Source organism: Bombus fervidus, chromosome 6 (genome assembly GCF_041682495.2).
Source record: "Bombus fervidus isolate BK054 chromosome 6, iyBomFerv1, whole genome shotgun sequence".
Classification (NCBI taxonomy): domain Eukaryota; kingdom Metazoa; phylum Arthropoda; class Insecta; order Hymenoptera; family Apidae; genus Bombus; species Bombus fervidus.
Window position 1 is genome coordinate 9860116 of NC_091522.1, and position 19822 is coordinate 9879937.

The 19822-nt window shown below is 37.2% G+C and overlaps 2 protein-coding genes across 7 annotated transcripts in view; one reads left to right on the top strand and one right to left on the bottom strand.

The window, feature by feature from the left end:
- LOC139988614 (ES1 protein homolog, mitochondrial) overlaps positions 1-15727 on the top strand; it is a 77879-nt gene extending 62152 nt beyond the window's left edge. Inside the window, exons 2-5 of the mRNA XM_072006261.1 lie at positions 13883-13982; positions 14150-14439; positions 15120-15283; positions 15516-15727. Of these exons, the coding sequence (XP_071862362.1) occupies positions 13883-13982; positions 14150-14439; positions 15120-15283; positions 15516-15727 (766 nt within the window). The remainder of the gene's footprint in view (positions 1-13882; positions 13983-14149; positions 14440-15119; positions 15284-15515) is intronic.
- A 524-nt stretch (positions 15728-16251) lies between these two features.
- The window catches only part of LOC139988636 (uncharacterized), a 75868-nt gene continuing 72297 nt past the window's right edge, over positions 16252-19822 (bottom strand). For all 6 annotated transcript variants that reach the window (XM_072006287.1, XM_072006290.1, XM_072006291.1 and 3 more), the window contains one exon: positions 16252-19567. In XM_072006287.1, coding sequence (XP_071862388.1) covers positions 18617-19567 — 951 coding nt within the window. In that variant the 3' untranslated portion in view covers positions 16252-18616. The remainder of the gene's footprint in view (positions 19568-19822) is intronic.

The following is a 19822-nucleotide window of genomic DNA, read 5'->3' on the forward strand; positions in this document are numbered from 1 at the left end:
CACCTATCTGTATATCGTTCTATGCGAACAAGCCACCGATTCATTATGCGACAATACTAGTCGCGATCGAAGTCTACGCTGTTTCCTTTTCGCAAAATTGATACTACTTTAATCCGCGTTTATCTTCTTTCGAGAAAGACTAATTTTGATGTTTGCAGTGCATGCGTGTAATTTATGTCAGCAATTATCTTTCTATATACTGTGTTTTCATACTACTTTGTCAAATGACATACTTTTTACAGCACGAGATACGTCATACTCGATACGTGACTAAAAAATACATTGCAAGAGATACAAGGTAAAAGTAGGCTCATGCAGATGTGGAAATAAGAAAGGGAATTTCAATTATCAATAATCCACGCAAGAAACATATACAATAGAATCATTAAACATTTGATGTAATATAACGTACGTGGGAAAAATGTATTGCCAGAGATACGAAGAAAAATCAGAAGCATACGTGAAAATAAAAAAGCGAATTTCGACGTAATGTGTTCCTATAAGACGTGTGTATGTTGGGGCAGGTGGGCGAAACGAGTAGTGTGTTTCGCGCGCAACGACGTCGGATACGGGGAATTACTCCTGCGCCATTACGAGCTGCGGTTCGTTTGCAGAACGCCTCAACGATGCAGACAGTGCATTCGACTGCAACCGGCCACGGATCCCCAAGAGAGATGCAACACCAGCTTACCTACGCGCCAGTTTGGAAATCTCAGCGTGGAGATGCGATACATCTGGAGGGTAGGTTGCAGACATCACGTGAGAAGTACGAATGTTGGATGGAGATGGAACGATATCAGGCTGAGAAAGGGGGAAGAGAGTCGAAGGTGGAGAGCCGAAAGGACGGAAGAGGAAGGGTAAGGTCGCTTCAACCTCTCAGCATCCCACGAGGCCTCCGGTGTAATTAAGCGAGTGCACCCTCACATGTCTACGTACGTTCGCATCGTGTCTATCCATCTAACCGTGGCAGGGTTGTTCTCTTCGTTGAGTCCGTGCCTTAAACCAAGGGTCGGAAGATAAGGCCGCAAAAACCTTTGAAACCTCGGTGCAAACTCGTTCGTACATCTTGTCGACTCATACCAGAATCTCGAAAAATGCGCGTGTTAGAAGAAACGATTATGTCCAGGGGGAACCGATGCCCACTTCCATCAACGAAACGATAGGTTTCTAGTTTTTTCTTTTCTTCTTTCTCGCGTATATCATTGTTCTCATTATGTTCACGTCGAATGGAAATATTATAATTCTTGACCCATTAAGGGACAATCAAAGTGAAATAACATGCAAAATTCTGCAAATGCAACGTTATTACTGGATCGCGGATTTCTTAATAATTATTATTAAAAATTAATTGATAATGATAATTATTACAAAACACGAATAAAATAAGTTATTGTTCTTTATGTAGTTCCAAGAAATATATTAGAACAATGGATACATAGGTGGAAGCCTATAATCGAAGCTTAACTTTTCACTCTTTTATTATTGAAATTTCTGCTTAACAAATTAGAAATTTTCTGATATGATTCTGATAAATAATGATCAAGATGAATGCAATGAACATATAGAAAATAAATATGAAAGAAAAGACAATACTGTCTCAAGATAGAAATCTCCGAAATCTCTCGAGTTTCTTTTTGCCTGGAAATCCAGGAAATCGAAGCAGATCTAAAGGTGGCACAGGAATATCGTGGAAGACCGCATGCACGTTAGTGTGCACGTTATATGGTAATGGAGGGCCAATCATGCGGTAACTAGCCACCCTAGGGAGACGGTCAGGGCTGCCAACCAGTGGTCAGCTCCCGTCAATGTGTCACTTACGTAGCTAGAATACCGAACCCTCCCGACAGAATGTTACTGCTGAACGCATTTCCCCTCGATTGCAAGTCCCGTCAGTTTCGTGTCTGGAACGTTCTGTCTGCGAACATCAAAATTCTTCGCGACTTTTATTAGTGTGTAATAAAGTTCCGAGAAGATCTTTTAATATTTATCGCCACTTCGAAGTTGTTCAGTCCATTACTAAACGTTTAACTTAATACAGTTTGTAGGAACGTCTAGCGCACGCATTTGAATTGTACGAATAGAAAAGTAGAATATCTACGATATTTCCTGAAGCTGGATTTTAAAAATCTCAACAAAATTGAACTCTTCAAATTCTATTAATTTTTCGAAGAATTCGGATCGTAATTAGCTCTGATAACAATCTAAGCAAAGAATATTTCAAAGAATATTACCGGACATAATCAAATTAAACACATTGCCACAAAAAATGTTACAAATGCTTTCAACAGCTCGAATAAAGGTAATACTTGACCATTCCCATTTTTCAAAATTTACTTTCTAATTTACTTGACTACATAAATCAGTCGTTTCATTGGAAAAATAGCGACGTTAAACAGATTTGCCACAAGCAGTAGCAACAAGTCCCGCCTTTGTTCGCTCCATTTGCCAGTTTGTGTGCTGATGGTGGAAAGATTCGCAGAGTCGCGAAACTGTATTAAATCTAGCATTTAACGGGCCACGGATGAAAGGATAAGGGAGAGAAAAGTACGATTGGGGTGGAGTGAGCGAGCATAGAACGAAATGTGTCGGGCAATTCTTGATTCCGAGGGTCATGAACGACTTGACGAAGGTCGGAATAAAACTACCGCTGGTAGAAACAAACGTATCACGTTCTATCACCGATGCCAGCGGCCAGCTATACCACCTTCGCCACTGGTCAAGTCAAGGGTGTATAGAACCGCGAGAGAGCGAGAGAGAGTAGGGAACAGGGCGATAAATAACTACAGGATGAAAAAGGGGGCGCGGTACCCTCCCGGGGCCCCTAAACCTAGACTACATACCCCTCGCCATCCCTTGCCACCCCTCATCGTACCAGCACCGTATAAACCGCGCACGGGCCGACCCCGACAATTATACCCTCGCACGCGAAATGTTTTATTACCCTGACGTAGAATGCTTGCGTACGCTGAGAGCGTGTGCGCACACGTGAACCAATATACGAGAGCAGCGCAGTCAAGTTGCAGGTTTCGATGCATCCGGCAACTGCCGCTTGCTGGCCTACAGAAGCTGACACTTTTCCAACTGAATAATACAGAAACGGATTTGAATGCAATTTCTTCGACGACGGTAAAATTGTTGATTTAGCTTGGTACATTTCTTAGCGTGACATCAAGTTGATAGATGCTTCAGAAAGTACACAGACGTACGTTCTCTAACTGGTTATACGATGTAACAATTACATATAAGAAGAGAATACTAGTTGTTTTTGAAAGTAAGTTAGACAAGTACATAATTATATTTCTCTGCAAATACGTTTTAACTTTCATATTTTTAATTTCCAATTTTCTAATATTTTAGCTTCTATTCATCTTTAAGTACCTTTTAGTTTGTATTAAATTAAACAATTATCTGTGGATAATGTAAAGCGAGAAACAATGAGTACTCTATTTCTTAAAGTCTCTGCAGGGTCGTTTTAGACGTAATGTTCAGCAATGCGTAATAGCATTAATGAAATTGGTAACATGCGAGAAGTAGTAATGAATGATAATTTCTATATTGTTCTTCAGAGTATTATAGATTCAAATGAAGTAACACACGGTGTTATAATAGAAATCTCTCAAGATTTCAGTGGAACCTTTGAGATTCAAAATGGCTAATTACGAGGCAAAGCACCCGATAAAGTCCTCTACGTTGGACTATGGTTTTGGAGGGATATACGAGGTCCGTAGCACTCGAGAGGATCTTGTACTCCCAAAACGTGCAGCAGATGACGCTTGGTCTTTCGCCTAATTTTGCAATCAAGGCACACACTATCTGTTAATTGCTCACTAAATCGAGGATCCAATCTTCCCTACCGTCCTAACTTTTCAGTACGATGATATGTCATTAAGAACGAAGTCGTTTATTAAATGTTATCCGATGTATAAAAAATAAATAAAGATATGAAATGTTTCTTTAGTTTCTTGCTCCTACACATTTGTTGGATTTATTGTTCTGTATTATTTTATTAATAATTCAAATGTTTAATTAATTTGTAAATCTTCGTAGTAAATCTAATTCATTATCGCAGAATTCGCATGATGTTTTTGCAATGAACCGGAAATGTATCAGTCTTCATTAGTGGAACGCTTTTATCTTGACATCAGCCGTATTTTTCCATGCCCCGTGTTATCAAGTTTCGTGAGCATGCGTTAAACTTCTTAAAGTGCATTTCGCGTGCAAATTGATCGTTAATTAATTAAAAATGTAGAGACTGACAGCAGAGGTATTTACCTCCCACGTCCTGTATTCACCCCTCCAGCTAAGTCAGCTCTTAGTCTTCCGTTAATCGGGTTAAATTAACTTAGTTAGCGTACGACGGGTTACTGCAATGCCCTCATAGTTGGTGACTTGTTATGTGAAATCGGAATTGTGATTAAAAATTTCATACGTTTATCATGATTCTACCAGTAATAATAAAACGTGCTAGATTTGAAATAAAATGGCTAAATTTTCTTTTATATCAAAATTTGCATTTACCAATTGTAATATTAAAATATTTATAAAATATATACAATATAATTTAACTTAATTTTAAGCTAAAATTATTAGTTATCATAGTCAAAGGAGAAAGATGTTTCGAAATTAGATAATATAAAGTTATGAACTTTATATATGAATAATATGATGAACGTTTAAAATAACAAAATAGGCTACTGAAAATAATTATCTATAAATAATTTATATGTTTTGTCACACGGTTTCATACAGAAGCAATTTAGTAATTTATCTATTGTATAAAAATATGTTTTTTTTTATCATGGACATAATTTTAACATAAATTTACTCGGATTTATAATAACCATTAAATCAACTTAGATCAAATAATTTAATCGGATTCACAAATTATAGTAGTATTTGGTAAATTTTTTCTGTTGAACAAGTTTATTTCTAATAAAATATAAATTATACGGGGTAAAAAAAATCGTTTCGGTCTTAGCAGCGCTCCTTTATTAGTTTCTATCGAGGCATTGATTTTTAAATTGTGTAATAAATAAAATTAGCAACGGGGATGACTTTGGTAGCCGCCCGAGGGGTCGAGTTCTAACTTAATCAGGGCAACTTCCCCCGACTTAATAAAGCTGTCTCAATTTTCGCCTCATTACCGAAATACCTACCAAGATTTTTTTTATTCGATTTCCGCATGCTCAGTTAGTTACGAAATCTCATTTATTGGCAATCATTTGAAATAAAAGATAAGACATTGTCTCTAACTACAGGTTATACGAATGACTATCAATTTATAACAATTCGATATTCATCACGCAATTAGGTAACGACCAAGACAAAAATTTTAGTTACTTTCAACTTATTATTAAAATGTTAATCCTAGCTTACACTTACTATCTAACGCTTACTCACTTTCTTTGATCATTTGATTCTATTCATTTGTCATCTCACAGGATACTTTTCTTGGCTTACCTAATCCGTATAAATCTTCCTATTATTTATATTAACGATTGACTTAATATACCTAGTCAATAAATAATAGTCTGTATTTAATATAATATTAACAACATATACTCAATTATATTTCGACGCATAAAGCAAAGAAATGAAACTCATTTTCGCGATGATCTTACGTTTTTCGTAATTAGGTTGTCCCTTCAGTACAGAAGCATCGAGCGTTACGACAAGGGTTGATTTGGCCCAGACAGTCGGTTGATTAGTTACAAGAGACCATTCTGGTCGGTGCTCGACGTATACGATGATACGAAGACACGTTCACCTCGACTCGGATACAGTCCGCACGATCCATACGTCAATCGTCGTACTAATGGAACATCAAAATGTACACGATGCAATCATGTTATATTATGCATGACGCTTCTCACATTTCGTCCTATACAGTTAAGTTCATAGAAAGACACATTGGATGAAACACAGACAGATATAGCATTTATGAAGAAAGTTTCACTTTCGCATGAAATCGGTAAGTACATTGAAATTATTGTCGCAGATTCGATGGATTATGTAAAAACTATTGAATAACAACACTGTAATATACCATGAAATTAATATAGAAGTCATAAAATTGATTATTTTTGCTTTCTTTTTCATTAGAACAATTTAAATTTCTACAAAGAAATAATTTAACAATATATTGCACATTATCGAACAAATAAAAATTTTCTTCTCTTCTTTTTATTAAACAACAAACTTCTATGAAGAAATTATCTTACAATACATATACTGTACATTATCGAACAAATTGTATTACATTGTCTTCCTAGATTATCAGATTACAATTAAAAAAAAAAAACACACACACACAAATGGCAGATAAATAAAATCAGAAAACCACGCAATCATGAAAGATCTCAGTGTGTCATTCTAGGGTTAACATCGCTCTTTTGTAAAACATAGAAAATCGTGTTTTTCGGATGCATTCTATGCAATTTGCACCTTTAAGCACAGATACGTAATAATCAGTCTACAAATAACAAATTCGAGTCCGTTTATTTATCCCCGAACAATTCGATAATGTGGTCAAAGTTGCAATCGATTGTGAAACCAATTGAAAATGAAAATTTCAACGATATCATATATCCAACGGCGCAACGAAGTACGATGCAATTTTCGAATGTCAACTGCTGGAATAAAAGCTTCGGTCGAAGCGTGGCACGATTTCGCTCGGTTGCGATGTCGCAGAGGTAAAGGGAAAGAAAATAAGAGAATTGTGCCGAACAAAGTAATTATAGAGTGGTGGCGTAGCGAGAAGAAACGGTTCGTCGGGTTGGCGAGCATTCCGTGAGGCGGAGGTGGAACCAAGGGTCGGAGTTGATAAAGAAATAAAGAATCGTGAAAGTTCGCGTCGAACCCCGCGCTCCCGTGGGGCCTTATGACTTAAAGTCTCCTTACTCCGTTAATTCTGAACATTAACAAAAGTCTCGCTAAAACTCGCCGCCAACTTTCTCGTCCTCGTGGGACCGGCTCGGGACTTGTTAATGAAAAAAATACAATAAAACTCTCTCACGACGAAACTCGTCTCGAATTGTCGAGACTTGCTTGGTTGTTCGCGCTTTGCAACGACAGACTCTTTCTTTTCGCTACGAATCTTCTAGGCAGAATTATTGCTGGCAACGGATCAGGATTTCTAATTATTCTACGCTTACTTAACGCCTTTAATGATACATATTTGTTCTATGAAACGATCGATGTAGAGGAGAAGAGTAACTTCCTATTGAAATTGGAAATTTATCCGGAAATATTGTATGAGAAGAAGTGGACGAACTATGTGTATAATCTCAATTGAAAATCTTAGAACGTTATATTTGCTTCAAATTTGGAAACAATTAAGTAATTATTAAGACGTACGAAGGAATATTTTATTCAGCTGAATATTTTGTAGACTAAAGAAAGTATAGGCTGCCGAAGTATCAATAATTATATTGAGAAATGTATAAACCTTTAAATTCATAGTCTAGATCAAATGTTAAAGCTTCGCTACAGATAGAAAATATTTCCAGAATTTTGGACGAGTGTTTGTGTGCGTTTTTCTCGTAACATGTTCAAAGGAGAGATGAATTAGAAAAACAGTAAGTGTTATACATATATTACAGAAAGTACATGATGATAGTAATTCTTAATGTTTAATTATTTTCATAAAATTAAATTGTACGGATACAACATTATTTTGTATTTATAATATTTTTGATAAAATCTTCGCACAGTTCTAAATCTGTTTTGTACATATAAAATAATATTTACCCAACAATATATTTATTACAACACGATATTCTAACATGTTAAAACAGATAGTTACGGAATAAGTGTTTATATTTCTGAAATATATTTAATAAAAGGCTCAGTGTTCTCCACTATTGGAAGGTACACGATTAAATGAAAAGTAATACAGAAAATATGGCATGCTTGCCTTTCGTTAAGTTCGTTTCTTGTCACGATCGTCGAAAGTAAATTTAAACTCCGTTTTCTTTCGGTAGGGCTGGAGGTTTAATATCAAAGTGGCGGTGCAAACCGCTTTATGTTTCCGCTTTATACCCACCGACCCTTTCTTTCCTTCGCGAACGAGATCTGTTATTTATTCATTTATTCCGGCCGAGATGAACTTTACGAAGATTTTAATAGCGCCTCGACTTCCTTGAAACTCAAGCGTCAAGTAGACGTTTTAGATTTAGGGACGTGTGATGTACGTGGTTCGAAACAAATCCCATGGAAAATGGCTTTAGACGGGTAGAGAGGCGCGTCGAGATGCTCCCTGCCTGCGAGCATTCGCCAGGGAGGAATATTGTGTGAACTCGTTTCGCAAAATTAATTACTCAGACCTTGAGAGGAAAGCGTGGCTCGTGATTGTGCCGCGAACGTGTAACGGCAGACATCATAGCAACGTATTCGACTATTTAACGACCGTCGCGCTTTCTGAATACGAACGATTTTATTACGGTACATGCAACATTAAATGCAAGCAGATTATTTAATTCGAAATGGTTAGAGTATAACGCACTTTGCTATCCCTAAAAGGTAAAATCTTCTTTTGAAGATAATTTAAAAAATGAAAAGAATCTATGACAAGTGTATTAAAGTTGGTTAAAAAGTGGCAAAATTAATCAGAAGCATCTGTCGACGAATATAACATGAAATTAATGAAACGAAGCTCGCGAAACTGAATCAACGAAACTTCAATCTTCCATTATATTTTCTAAACTTGCTGCTTTCTATCATTTACGTGTGAAATTAGACAATTTTATACCGAAATTTTATCCCAATGCACGTGACAATTTACAATATTGACCATAGATCACTTTGATAAGAACGAAATCAAACTCCCTGTTTTTGACAACAATTTTACGGGCCTTAGAATAGGGTGCGAAGTTGAAGTAGAAAAGGAAAAGTCGACGAGAGAAAGTTATCTTTAACACGAAACGAAAAACTTCTCAATATCGGTTAAACGAAAGTTTCAATGTAGTGGTGGAATAGGTTGGAAATAACGTTTGATCGTGCTGAAAATTAGGGAAGCGATCTCATGGACAGGCAGGAAAGATCGAAGAAGCAAAAAAAGTATCGAGGGTAAAAGGGACACAATATCGAGGGAAGATAAGGGTTTCGGAAACGTGCCTTTTTAAATTTGTTTCAACATGTGTCCTTTATTTCCTCTTTTAAATGTATCTTTCGTTCAATATAACGTTAAATTATTTTTTAACCATTATTTTATATATTTAATTGCTATTAAACAATAACGAGAGTATGCTCAACAGCAATGTCAAAATAAAGAAACTCTGATACTTCTACTATCAAAGAGATTCAATTTAATATATTCTATAAATCCCATAAACGTCAATGGTCTGGTTTCTGCGTTACTAGTCACTACCACGAAAATAATCTAATATTTGATAAACGACCCGTACACGCAGAAAAGAAGAATCAAAGTAGCTAAAGAGAAATGCGTAAACTTAGCCTCTGACAAGTCTACGTAAATTGGTCCTGCGGAGCATCCGTCGAAACTGCCAACTTCGCTTACCGATCGAGATTCGATCTTTCCCCTTCGGGACGAAGAACGTGGCCTCGGAACGCGAAGATGAAGCTGGCCCAGGGGTGATAGCACACCTAGTTTTGATTCGCCTCATGGCATCCTACCGGTCACGGGGCTGACGGCGCGTAATTGTTCTCTTGTCTGGTTCTCGCACGGCATCCAACCCCTGCCAACATCCGCCATCCCCGCGATTGCTATCGCGCCAAGAATGCATAAGCAGCCAGCTTTACCAGCCCGCAATGCTGCAAACTCTTCTGCGCTTATTCTCCTATCTTCCGATCATGTTTTCGTTCTGGAAACGCGCTGGAACGTTCATCAGTGCGAAAAATAACAGTTTCTTGCTTATAGGCCTTTTTCAAAAGCTCAGAGGCGAGGAAGAGTCCTCTGAATCATGAAATCTTCATCACTTTTAGAGATGGGTATATATGGTGGTCACATTACATATAAAATTTACGTTTCTAAGAATAATATATGAGATACGAGAGTTTAAGATATACGAGTTTCTTTTTCGTTATGTCTCTGAATATAGAGAAAAACTGATTGTGAGTTATAATTAAGCGTTTCATGCATATTGTAAGTAAAACGTACAAACTCACTTATCGTATTGTTCAACGTATCAAATCTGTAATAATGTATAAAAACGATTTAATATTACTTCTATTAACGTTCTTATTATTTCTTGATAAATTATGTCACTTCACACACTACATATCGTCTAATTTAAATTTCATATATTCTACGCTACACTAATTCTTTTCTAAATTCAATAACAAATGCACAGAATTGTATATGAGAACGTTTAAAATCATAGGCAAGTCACAGACGTGCCGATCAGTTTCCTTGTAAACGATAACCCGATTTACGTCTGCGAAGCTCCGCAAGCCTAGGTAATAGATGAACGCATCATGACACGGCTCAGCAGCCAATCGACGGGACTTTTAGAAATTGACAAACGATCATTTTCCCCTTCGTGGTCTCCCTCGGATTCGAGTATCGGTAGAGAAATCGAACTATCGATACGCTTGATGGATTATTAATGATTGACGGGAGCAGTTCAGTTTCTCTGACTCTGTTCTCTGTACCATCAACGAGCTCACTCTGTCGCTCTGCCGGCTATCCGATGGAGAAACGATTCGCGGAGGTGTGCACTCAATTCACAGCTGAATCGCGCGATTTCACCCGCAATCATATCGCGACCTGATAATTGGCAGAGAACCGACAATCGTCGTAATTTCCGGTTCCCAGTCCGGAAATTCTGACGTGTGACACGCGACGGTTCGACGCTCCTGGGAGGCACCTCATTCAATTAGCCACTCAGTTACTCGCATCACATCGCATTTACCCATCAACCTCCCACCCAGTGTTCTCTCTCTTACTCTCTCTCTCTCTCTCTCTCTCTCTCTCTCTCTCCCTTTTACTCCCTTCCCTTCAACTCTCTGACGACCCTCGAAAATCGCCCGGGCTGCGCGTACAGTTCGCCTTCACCGTGAACTCGTGATTTAAACCTTTCGAGAACGTCGACGATGATCCCTTCCTCCGATACGCGCCAGCATCCTCACTGAATGTCACCAGCCTGTCATTCGGCAAAACGGTTTTAGTTCGCTGCTCGTGTCGTCGGGAATATTACCAGCAAGTCTGGTTTCCGTAACTTCCTGTAAGTTTGTTTTCCGCGGCTGGTGCCAACACCTGGCGAAATTCTAGACGCCTAAGAAACGACGCTGACGATTATTATCACTGCGATGAAAGACTGTCCTTGAAATATTACGAATATAACGAAGAATTGTAACGTGTAGATGGACGTGTTGTATAGATCAATCAATTCTTTCACGGATTTATATTCTGTGTGTATAGCTTTTAATATGATATCGGATCTGCGTTCTTGTCCTTTGTGTCGTTTGTTTATTTGTGTCGGCTGAAATTGTTCTTTATAGCTGGATGCAGGAGAGGAATAGAAATTTTGTGAATTTTACATTGAAGTTTAAATGTACTATCTGCAATGATATTGATAAATTTTTTTAAATTCGAGTAATACCTATATCGATAATGCTAAAGAACGTAAAGAAATTGCATAACATGTGTTCATCATTCATTTATCTTTACGAAGTACGTTTTACGCAGGCTGGAATAAAACATAAATTGCTTTTATAATTTTAGCTATGCGTCAGCAAACATTTGTGGAAGCAAAGAAGCGTAGTATAAATGGAAGATACAGTACACCATGTGTATACGATAACACCTACGTACATATTATACGAAGTATAGGTATTACCTGTTTCGCTTCTGTTTTTTCCATTAACGCTCACTAATATTTTTAATATCCTCTTTTTAATTCAAATACCATCAACACTAACGATCGTATGTCGTGTCTCAACAATCTTCTCAACAATCTTCCTTCGTAATTGCAGCTGAGTATTCCATTCCTTTGTCGTTCATCTTCCGACTATCGTATTACGTTCGATTAAATACGCATAAAATAAAGACGAGTGATTAGTAAGAGGACAGTGAGAGAAAACGTAAGTGAAGGCTACGAAGCGTAGAAGTTGCTACGAATTCGCGAGTGATCGCAAACTCGCCGAAGGGCCGAAACCACCGGCACAGTGGAATTACTCGACGGCTGCCTCCCACGGGGCTAAACTTGTCCGCGACAATTTCAAACTTATTTTAACATTCATATAAGCCCCGCGCCCTAGCCTGGTCCAACACACCAGCGAACCGTCGCCTAAGCATCCCTTTCCACGTGTAACCAGAGAACCGACCCACGTAAGTTGCTTTTCCTATACAGAAAGGGCGTACGAGCATAAGGGAAACGCGGGATTTACATAAGATTATGCGTTAGCTCTCCGTACGTCTCATACAAAAGGGAGAACGAGATGCCGAGCGCCAACGAAACGGTACTCGGGGGTGTGCTTCTCTTCGGTTGATAATTAGAATCGGCTGAGGTTGCGCGATTCGTGATTCTGGGACGAGTTTGAAGCCCTTGTTCAGATAGATATAAATAATAAGATCTATACGTAACACAGGTATGTGCAATGTACATGTTTTTTTATTTTAATCGTCGACCGAAAAGCAGCACAACCCCGAGTTCTGTTTCGTTGTCGCTCGGTATCTCGACGTCCACCTTTCTATCTAAATACAGATATAATAAGTGCTAGTTTAAACGTAGTCCTTTAAGTTTAATCTGTTAATCGTAGAAATAAATAATAAATTTAAGTTCGATCTTATTGAGTATAATTAATATTATTATCGAAAATTACAAGTCACGAAGGACGATTGTCATTATTTCACGCGATTAATTGTAAATTTACATAAATTTTGTACAACGCAAGTTTACAATTTTAGAAGTTACAACTTATCATTTCCTTAGATGTATCCAACAATATTGTTAGCTAAAAAATCATTGTAAAACCGAACCGGCGATATCTTTTTCCGAAAAATGTCGATTCTTTTATATATTTTAATGAGTCAGAGAGAATTTATTATTACGTGCACTGTTTTTCATGCCGTTGTTAAATCTCTACCGCTCCCCATAATGTGTTTCGTATTCATAGTCTGAGCGAAAATTGCTCCTAGAGCACAATAAAGGTTATACGGGCCATAAAGTAAGTTCAGCCTACCTTGCCGATGTTTATTTAAGCACAGGAGAGGCTTTGAATTTTCCCCTATCTCTTCCCTTTTCCCTTTGCTTCCACTCTATTATTCCATCCCATTCTTTCGCTTTTCTCCGATTTTCACTTTGGCTAGCGCAGCTTTCAACCAAATTGCACCACCACGAAACGAACTTATCGATCGAGCGCATGTAATAGTTTGCACGAACTACATCGAGGGCTCTTCTTGTAATTCTGGGAAATTCTGCCCTCTACAGGAAGTACTTAGAACTTAAAATTCAAATCTATCAAAAACCGATGCCTACACTATCAGAAAATAAAAAACTACTTTATAGGCAATTACTTGTTGTAAAAGGCCTATGTATAGCATTGGTTTGACATATGTTTAATAAAAAAAATTTTATTCTTGTTACCGATCGTAACTGTATGTTAATTATTTTTGCTTAATAAATAAAAGGACATGCGTGGATCGGCGTCGATTCTAAGTTTAAAGGAATAAATTTATAAAAAAAGTTTTCTCTAATTTCCCTTCAAATCTCGCTTAAATATTTCTTTTTGCATCGTCGCTTGAATTGAAAACAGACGAATATCGTAAATTAGTAAAATGGAGGAATTCGCTGTATAAAATTATTTGTCAAATTCTACATGAATAAAATTTTAACGTCGTTCTATCTTGTACTTCACACTTTCATATTATGATACGTGCACGGATACTACCATTTTTACAAAATGAATATTCCATGTTTAGACCCATTTTATCATCCACTTTTCACACGTCAAAAATTGTTAACAAAAAGTGTTGTAAAAGGGAGCAAGAGAGAAGTTGTGAACCTGTATCTGTAGCTGTTGTAAGTACATACATGTGTAGAATATTATAAAATATATATATTAAATTAGATTAGATGTGTTATTTTTATACGTAATAGTTCTCAAAAATTAAAAGTTATATCGTTGAACTTCTCTGTTTGATTTCTGCAATATAATCCATATTTGGTCTGAAATATTTTCGCTGCAGATTTTGTGCGGATGCGGTTATCTAGATGGTACCGAAATTTCGGAAGCCATATCGTCGGCGATACATATCTACCAGAAAGATATGGTGCCACACTTTTACGCGCCGGATGTAGACATTTGCGAAACTGTCGATCATTTCACTAAACAACCAGATACAAACAGTCCATCCAGAAACGGACTAGTTGAAGCTGCCAGATTGGCTAGATCGAGCATTAAACCGCTATGCGAATGTGAAGCTTGCATGCACGGGGCACTCGTTCTCCCTGGAGGATTTGGTGCGGCAAAGACATTGTTGGTATTTTATATTTTATTTAAACATCGTTAGAGAATTAATTTCCGTGAAATTTTTACATTGATCCTCTTCGTTAAAACTAATGATGATTTGTTATATATAATCATTTTGATCTTTATCTATATCATTTTTTATTTCTTCACAGCTATAGTGGAAATAAACGAATGCAATTAATTTTGAAATTAAATAAAATTATTCCATTTTCATTTCTTATATATCATCCATTAAAGTTCATGTATTATTCATGTTTCTCATAAATAAATATGAGAAAATTATATGTTAGCAGATTTAATAGAATTGTGTTTTACCCCTTGCTAAATACTTTCGATAATTAAAACGAATCTCGTAACATTTATAAATAAGATACGTAAAATTACTGTGTTCTGAAATAGTTTTTGTAATTATGGGGGTAATCATGCCACTCGTAAGATAACCATTCCTTTCCAAATATGAATGCTATAAAATGAAAATTTATCGCTTTTGACCTTGCTTTCGATATAATCATAACCAGCTTCTTTTCTTATTATCAGCGATAAATTCCGTATGAAAGGATTTATAGTACTATGTTAATCTGCATATAATATTAAGAGACGATGATATGAAAAATATATTAATAAAATGAATTTTTCTTTATTACTCTGTCTACCTGCTCCCTACTCACTTTATGCATTTGTTACAGGAGCAATTTCGCAGCAAAAGGCGCCGACTGTACGATACTTCCTGATTTGGAAAAGCTTATCGAAGACTTTTACTGTGAAAAGAAACCAATTGCATCGATGTGCATTGCAAGCGTTCTTGTGGCGAGAGTATTAAAGGGTGTTAAAATTACACTTGGAAAAGATTGTAAGTTATTAAAGAAAATACTTTTGTCCAATACTTTTATTTATAGATTTATCTTATTGAATTAGTTGTTAGATTAGAATAGTTATCTTAAAGTATCCATCATATTATAATATATAATAATAAAAATTTTAGAAGATTATAACAAGTATAATTTTGTACAGGGATGCATATTAGTCAAACCAAAAATTTATTATTGCCAAAAATGTACATCGTTATATGATTTTAAATTTAGCACCAGCACAACATTGGCCGTACGCTGATGCTATTAAGAAAGCAAAAGACATGGGAGCCAGGATAGAAATGAAAAATGTGAAGGGAGTAACGAGATGTAAAAAATACAATGTCGTTAGTACACCAGCCTGGATGTACAAACCTGCGTCTTATTTAGATGTCCATAATGGTATAGGGAAATTAATTACTGCGTTGAAGAAATGCATCAATTGACAACGATGTCTCGATGTTCTATTCGATATCATATTAAGTTTTTAATCGCTTAAGTGAATTACAAATATCCCGATTATCGTGAAGTTTCACTTTTCTATTTCTTTTAAGTGCATCGCTCGTGTGTAAATATTTATCAATTACTAGAAATATAGTGATTGTGAAGTACATTAATAAATTTTCAATTTATTAACTTTTCATGCAAAATCAAAATCACTTACTCATCCGGCAAAATTTCAATCGCATATCATAATCGTTAATTTCATTTTCTTAAAGCGATTTCCTTGCACATCCTAAGAAATCTCTTAAACATTTGTCTCAAAAATTGATTGTACGATAGTAGAAAGTATAAGCATTCTTGAATTTTTTCCAATTTTTTGAAAACCCTACTTTTCTGTACGTCTGCTCTGCAGATGAGATTAACTTTGTTTTATGGTATATCCAGTACAATTTACTTACCTTGAGAACAGAGTGCCCGTGTATAAATCGTAGGAAATGATCGTAGTAGGATTTCACATTCACGTAAGTTATGAAAAATATACTTTATTTCGATATCTCATCGTGTCCCTTTGCACCATATTAAAAACAGCATGAGACAGAGTATTCGATTTAATTATTATACCTACTTCATATACTTAAAATAATCAACAACAACTGTTATAACAATGCGCCGAAATCTACGGCGAATAATTCACTTGTAGGCTGTCCTCTTCATAATTCTTTCCTATTATGAAGCACAGGACGAATCTTCGCCGTGATTTTTCCCGAGAATCAGAGCAAATTTTTTTTTAAACAAACCACCGATCTAACGATTGAAATGCATGATCTTCAATCGAATTAGAAAAGACATATCAAAGGGTGCTGTGAAGAAAAGTCGCTTACATGTAGATCTAAACAAAACTAGATGCTTTTATGAGAGAAATATTAGTTTAATTTATGAAAAAGGAATGAACAATTCTACGTTAAGCCGATAATAATTAATAGGTGAACAGTCTTTGTGAATTTAATAAATGCAGCGAGACACAGTCTGCGTGTAAAGAAAAGAAGAGGAGAGATACTTATCCACGATCGATCTTACTCGTTTAGAAACTACATAGCTAGACGCAGAAACGAGATCCGAACGAACAAATACATATTCATGGAATGAAGGCGCGAGTGTTAGTCCGGTTCTGCTTTAGCTAAAACACTAAAGAAAACACGAAGCAGAGAGCGATGGAATTTATTTACAAAAGGCCGCGATACACGCAAATCAACGCTCTTGCAACAATTTTTCTTTTTTCTCCGCGTGATTCCGTTCTTGCGCTCGATGATAACGCGCGTGGCGCAGAATTTTCTATTTTCACACTCGGTGTATTCGCACGTGATCGCGTGCGTCAACTGTGCGCAGCGTATGAACGGAAATTATCGTTAGTGTGTACGAGTTACTCGTACCGGATCGAGGTTTACTCGACCATAACGAAACTGCACGCGCAAGTGCATTCAATCAATTTAAAATGTGTCCGTGAATTGCCGATAAACGAGTTTGACACAATCGCAACTCGCCAACTTGAGATGACTACTTATACGCGCATACAAAAGTTCGGGGATTAATCGATCGACGACGAAAGCAATTTTGAATCGTTGCACGTTTCAATGCGTTTCTATGCGAATCTTAAACGAGATATTTCTTCAGTTCGATCTTCAAACTTTTCCACATATCTTTTGTAAAACTTGGTAAACTTTCGCGCAAAAATGTCAATATATGTTTTTGAATAAATACATTCTCATGGTGGATATAAACGAGATATATTATACCGAACTATTTCATTGAAATGACAACGTACGCGCTATAGTACGTTGCTAGGAAAAGCTTTGAAAATGGTTGATGAAGGAACCGTATCTATTAAGAAGAGAATTATCTTATAATGCCTGACTATACGTAGGATATTAATAGCGAGATGATAAAAATTAAGAGACACTGACAGTTTGAATTCGTTGATATATCTTAAATGAGGATCTACTAATTCTTAAATTAATGGGAAAATGTTATGTACGATGCAAGTGTATAAAAAGTGTTGCTTTGTTGGAAATATCACTGAAGATATACTGAGAGAACGTTATTTATGATTCAATGTGATATCCACAGACGAATAGGCTAGTTTTTTTAATTTGGATTTACAGATAAAGATGAAATATTTTATTCCTTTTAAATTGTTTTCTTCGTCCAACGATTAATCCGTCATTGCAGAACACGAATAGAAAACACTTCGATGTTCACTTGACAGCATATCGATGCTAACTTAAGAAATTTTCATATAATTTCAGTAAGCTCTAAGTTTCTACAGTATCATTAGTGGTTCGATTCGACGGTAACCTGTATTTTGGCGCTTTTAGTTTTCTCAGAGTGTCTGAAACGTTGAATTACAAATCGAGAACGGTACACAAATAACAGCTTATCTCCCATAAACAATTTAAATAATTGCTCGAAACACGCGGTTTCCACGCAATCGTTACAATTGCAAAGGAGATTTTTTCAATACGCCAAGGTGGAACGCATTTATGTTAATGCTGATAATCAAGAAATACGAAAACGGAACACGCTTACGTAGGAATAAGATCTCTGTACGAACGTTCTTATTAATATAAAATCCAGTCTCAGGACGTATCGGAATTTACCTGGAAAAAATTTCAAAACGATCATATAGTTGCTTCGTAAACGTTTAGATAAACGCGAGGCAAGCGTCCCTTTGATCATTGTTCCTTTCATTTTCAGCACAAACTCCTCCGATACGTAGTAGGATGTGACAACACTTTTCAGACTTTGGTTCTGATCTCGTGGCCAGATTTCGCGTTTGGGAAAAGATCCCGGGGTTCGCGTCCGCACTACCATACAATTTGGATCCCGGCGTACGTTCAACTGAGCGCTAACAAAGGCTCGACGGTCATACGGGATCTTCTGGCCTTGTCCTCTTCGTATTGCTTCATCTTCATCAACTTCCTTTTCCCTTTGCTCTGCTTCTTCCTCGGCGCTTCTGTCGTGGTCGTTACCTCGGAACTAGTTTGCCCTTCCTCTTCCAACATCCTCAGGGTCTCGATAATATTCCTAGGCTCTGTGATACGCCCAGCTGTGCTGCCGTTCTTATTTGCATAAACCACGGATAAGTGAGAGAAACTGGACTTAGGCGGAGCCGTGATATCGGCGAAGTCTCGGAAATTCGCGAAGAAATCGCCGCCGCGAATCGGCTGAGGTTTCGGATTGCTGAAATAGTTTGCACGGCCACGATTTCCACTGTGGTAGTAAGGATTGTACAGACTATCGTCCATCGTGTACTCGTCGTTTTCTTTCTCTTCAGGGTAGTAAGTGCCGCCTCGAATCACACCAAAGTTCCCCGACCCTAGAAGCGGATGATGAACGTCTTTCGCCGTTGCAGTCGCTGTTTGATAGCCACTGCGATCGCGTTGGAAGTATCCGAGGAATCTATTGGGTCTGTACCTTTGTTGCTCCGCGAAGGAAGCCCTGTGATTCGCAAACAACTCCGCGAACGAAGGGAAAAAGTTTTGACTATCGGTTTCCAAGCTTTTGTCTTCTGAGTCAGGCGCATCCGTTTGACTCGTTTCTTTGGTATTTTCCGCTTTCTGGTCCTTCGAGGTAGGATTGTCGGTGGTAGAGCTTGGTAGTTCGTCTTTTATCTCGGCCACGTCTGATGGAACTTCGTCAGTCGTGTTTTTGTAAGTTTCGTCCTCTTGGTTTCTTTCTACCTTGTCGCCTTCGTCCGGCTCGGTACCGTCTGGCTCCATGTACATATCCGAGTCGTCACCGTCTTCGTATTCCTCGCCTGTTTCAGAGGCCGACGCTATGGAGTCCTGGAACATACAGACGAAATTTTTGAATGTTACGATCGCAAGCGAAATATTGTTTGTTCGAGCAGTAAGAATCTGTAAGATTTACTAAATAGACTGAATATTTGTGAAATGTCATATTTTGACGAACGCAGCTAGAGAAATGAAACCTAAATTGGTCCTACCCAGTAAATATAGGACGACCCTTATTTTGTACATTTTTATATATTATACGCATGTTTTTACATTTTTATATAATTCTAAATTTTCCATAAACTT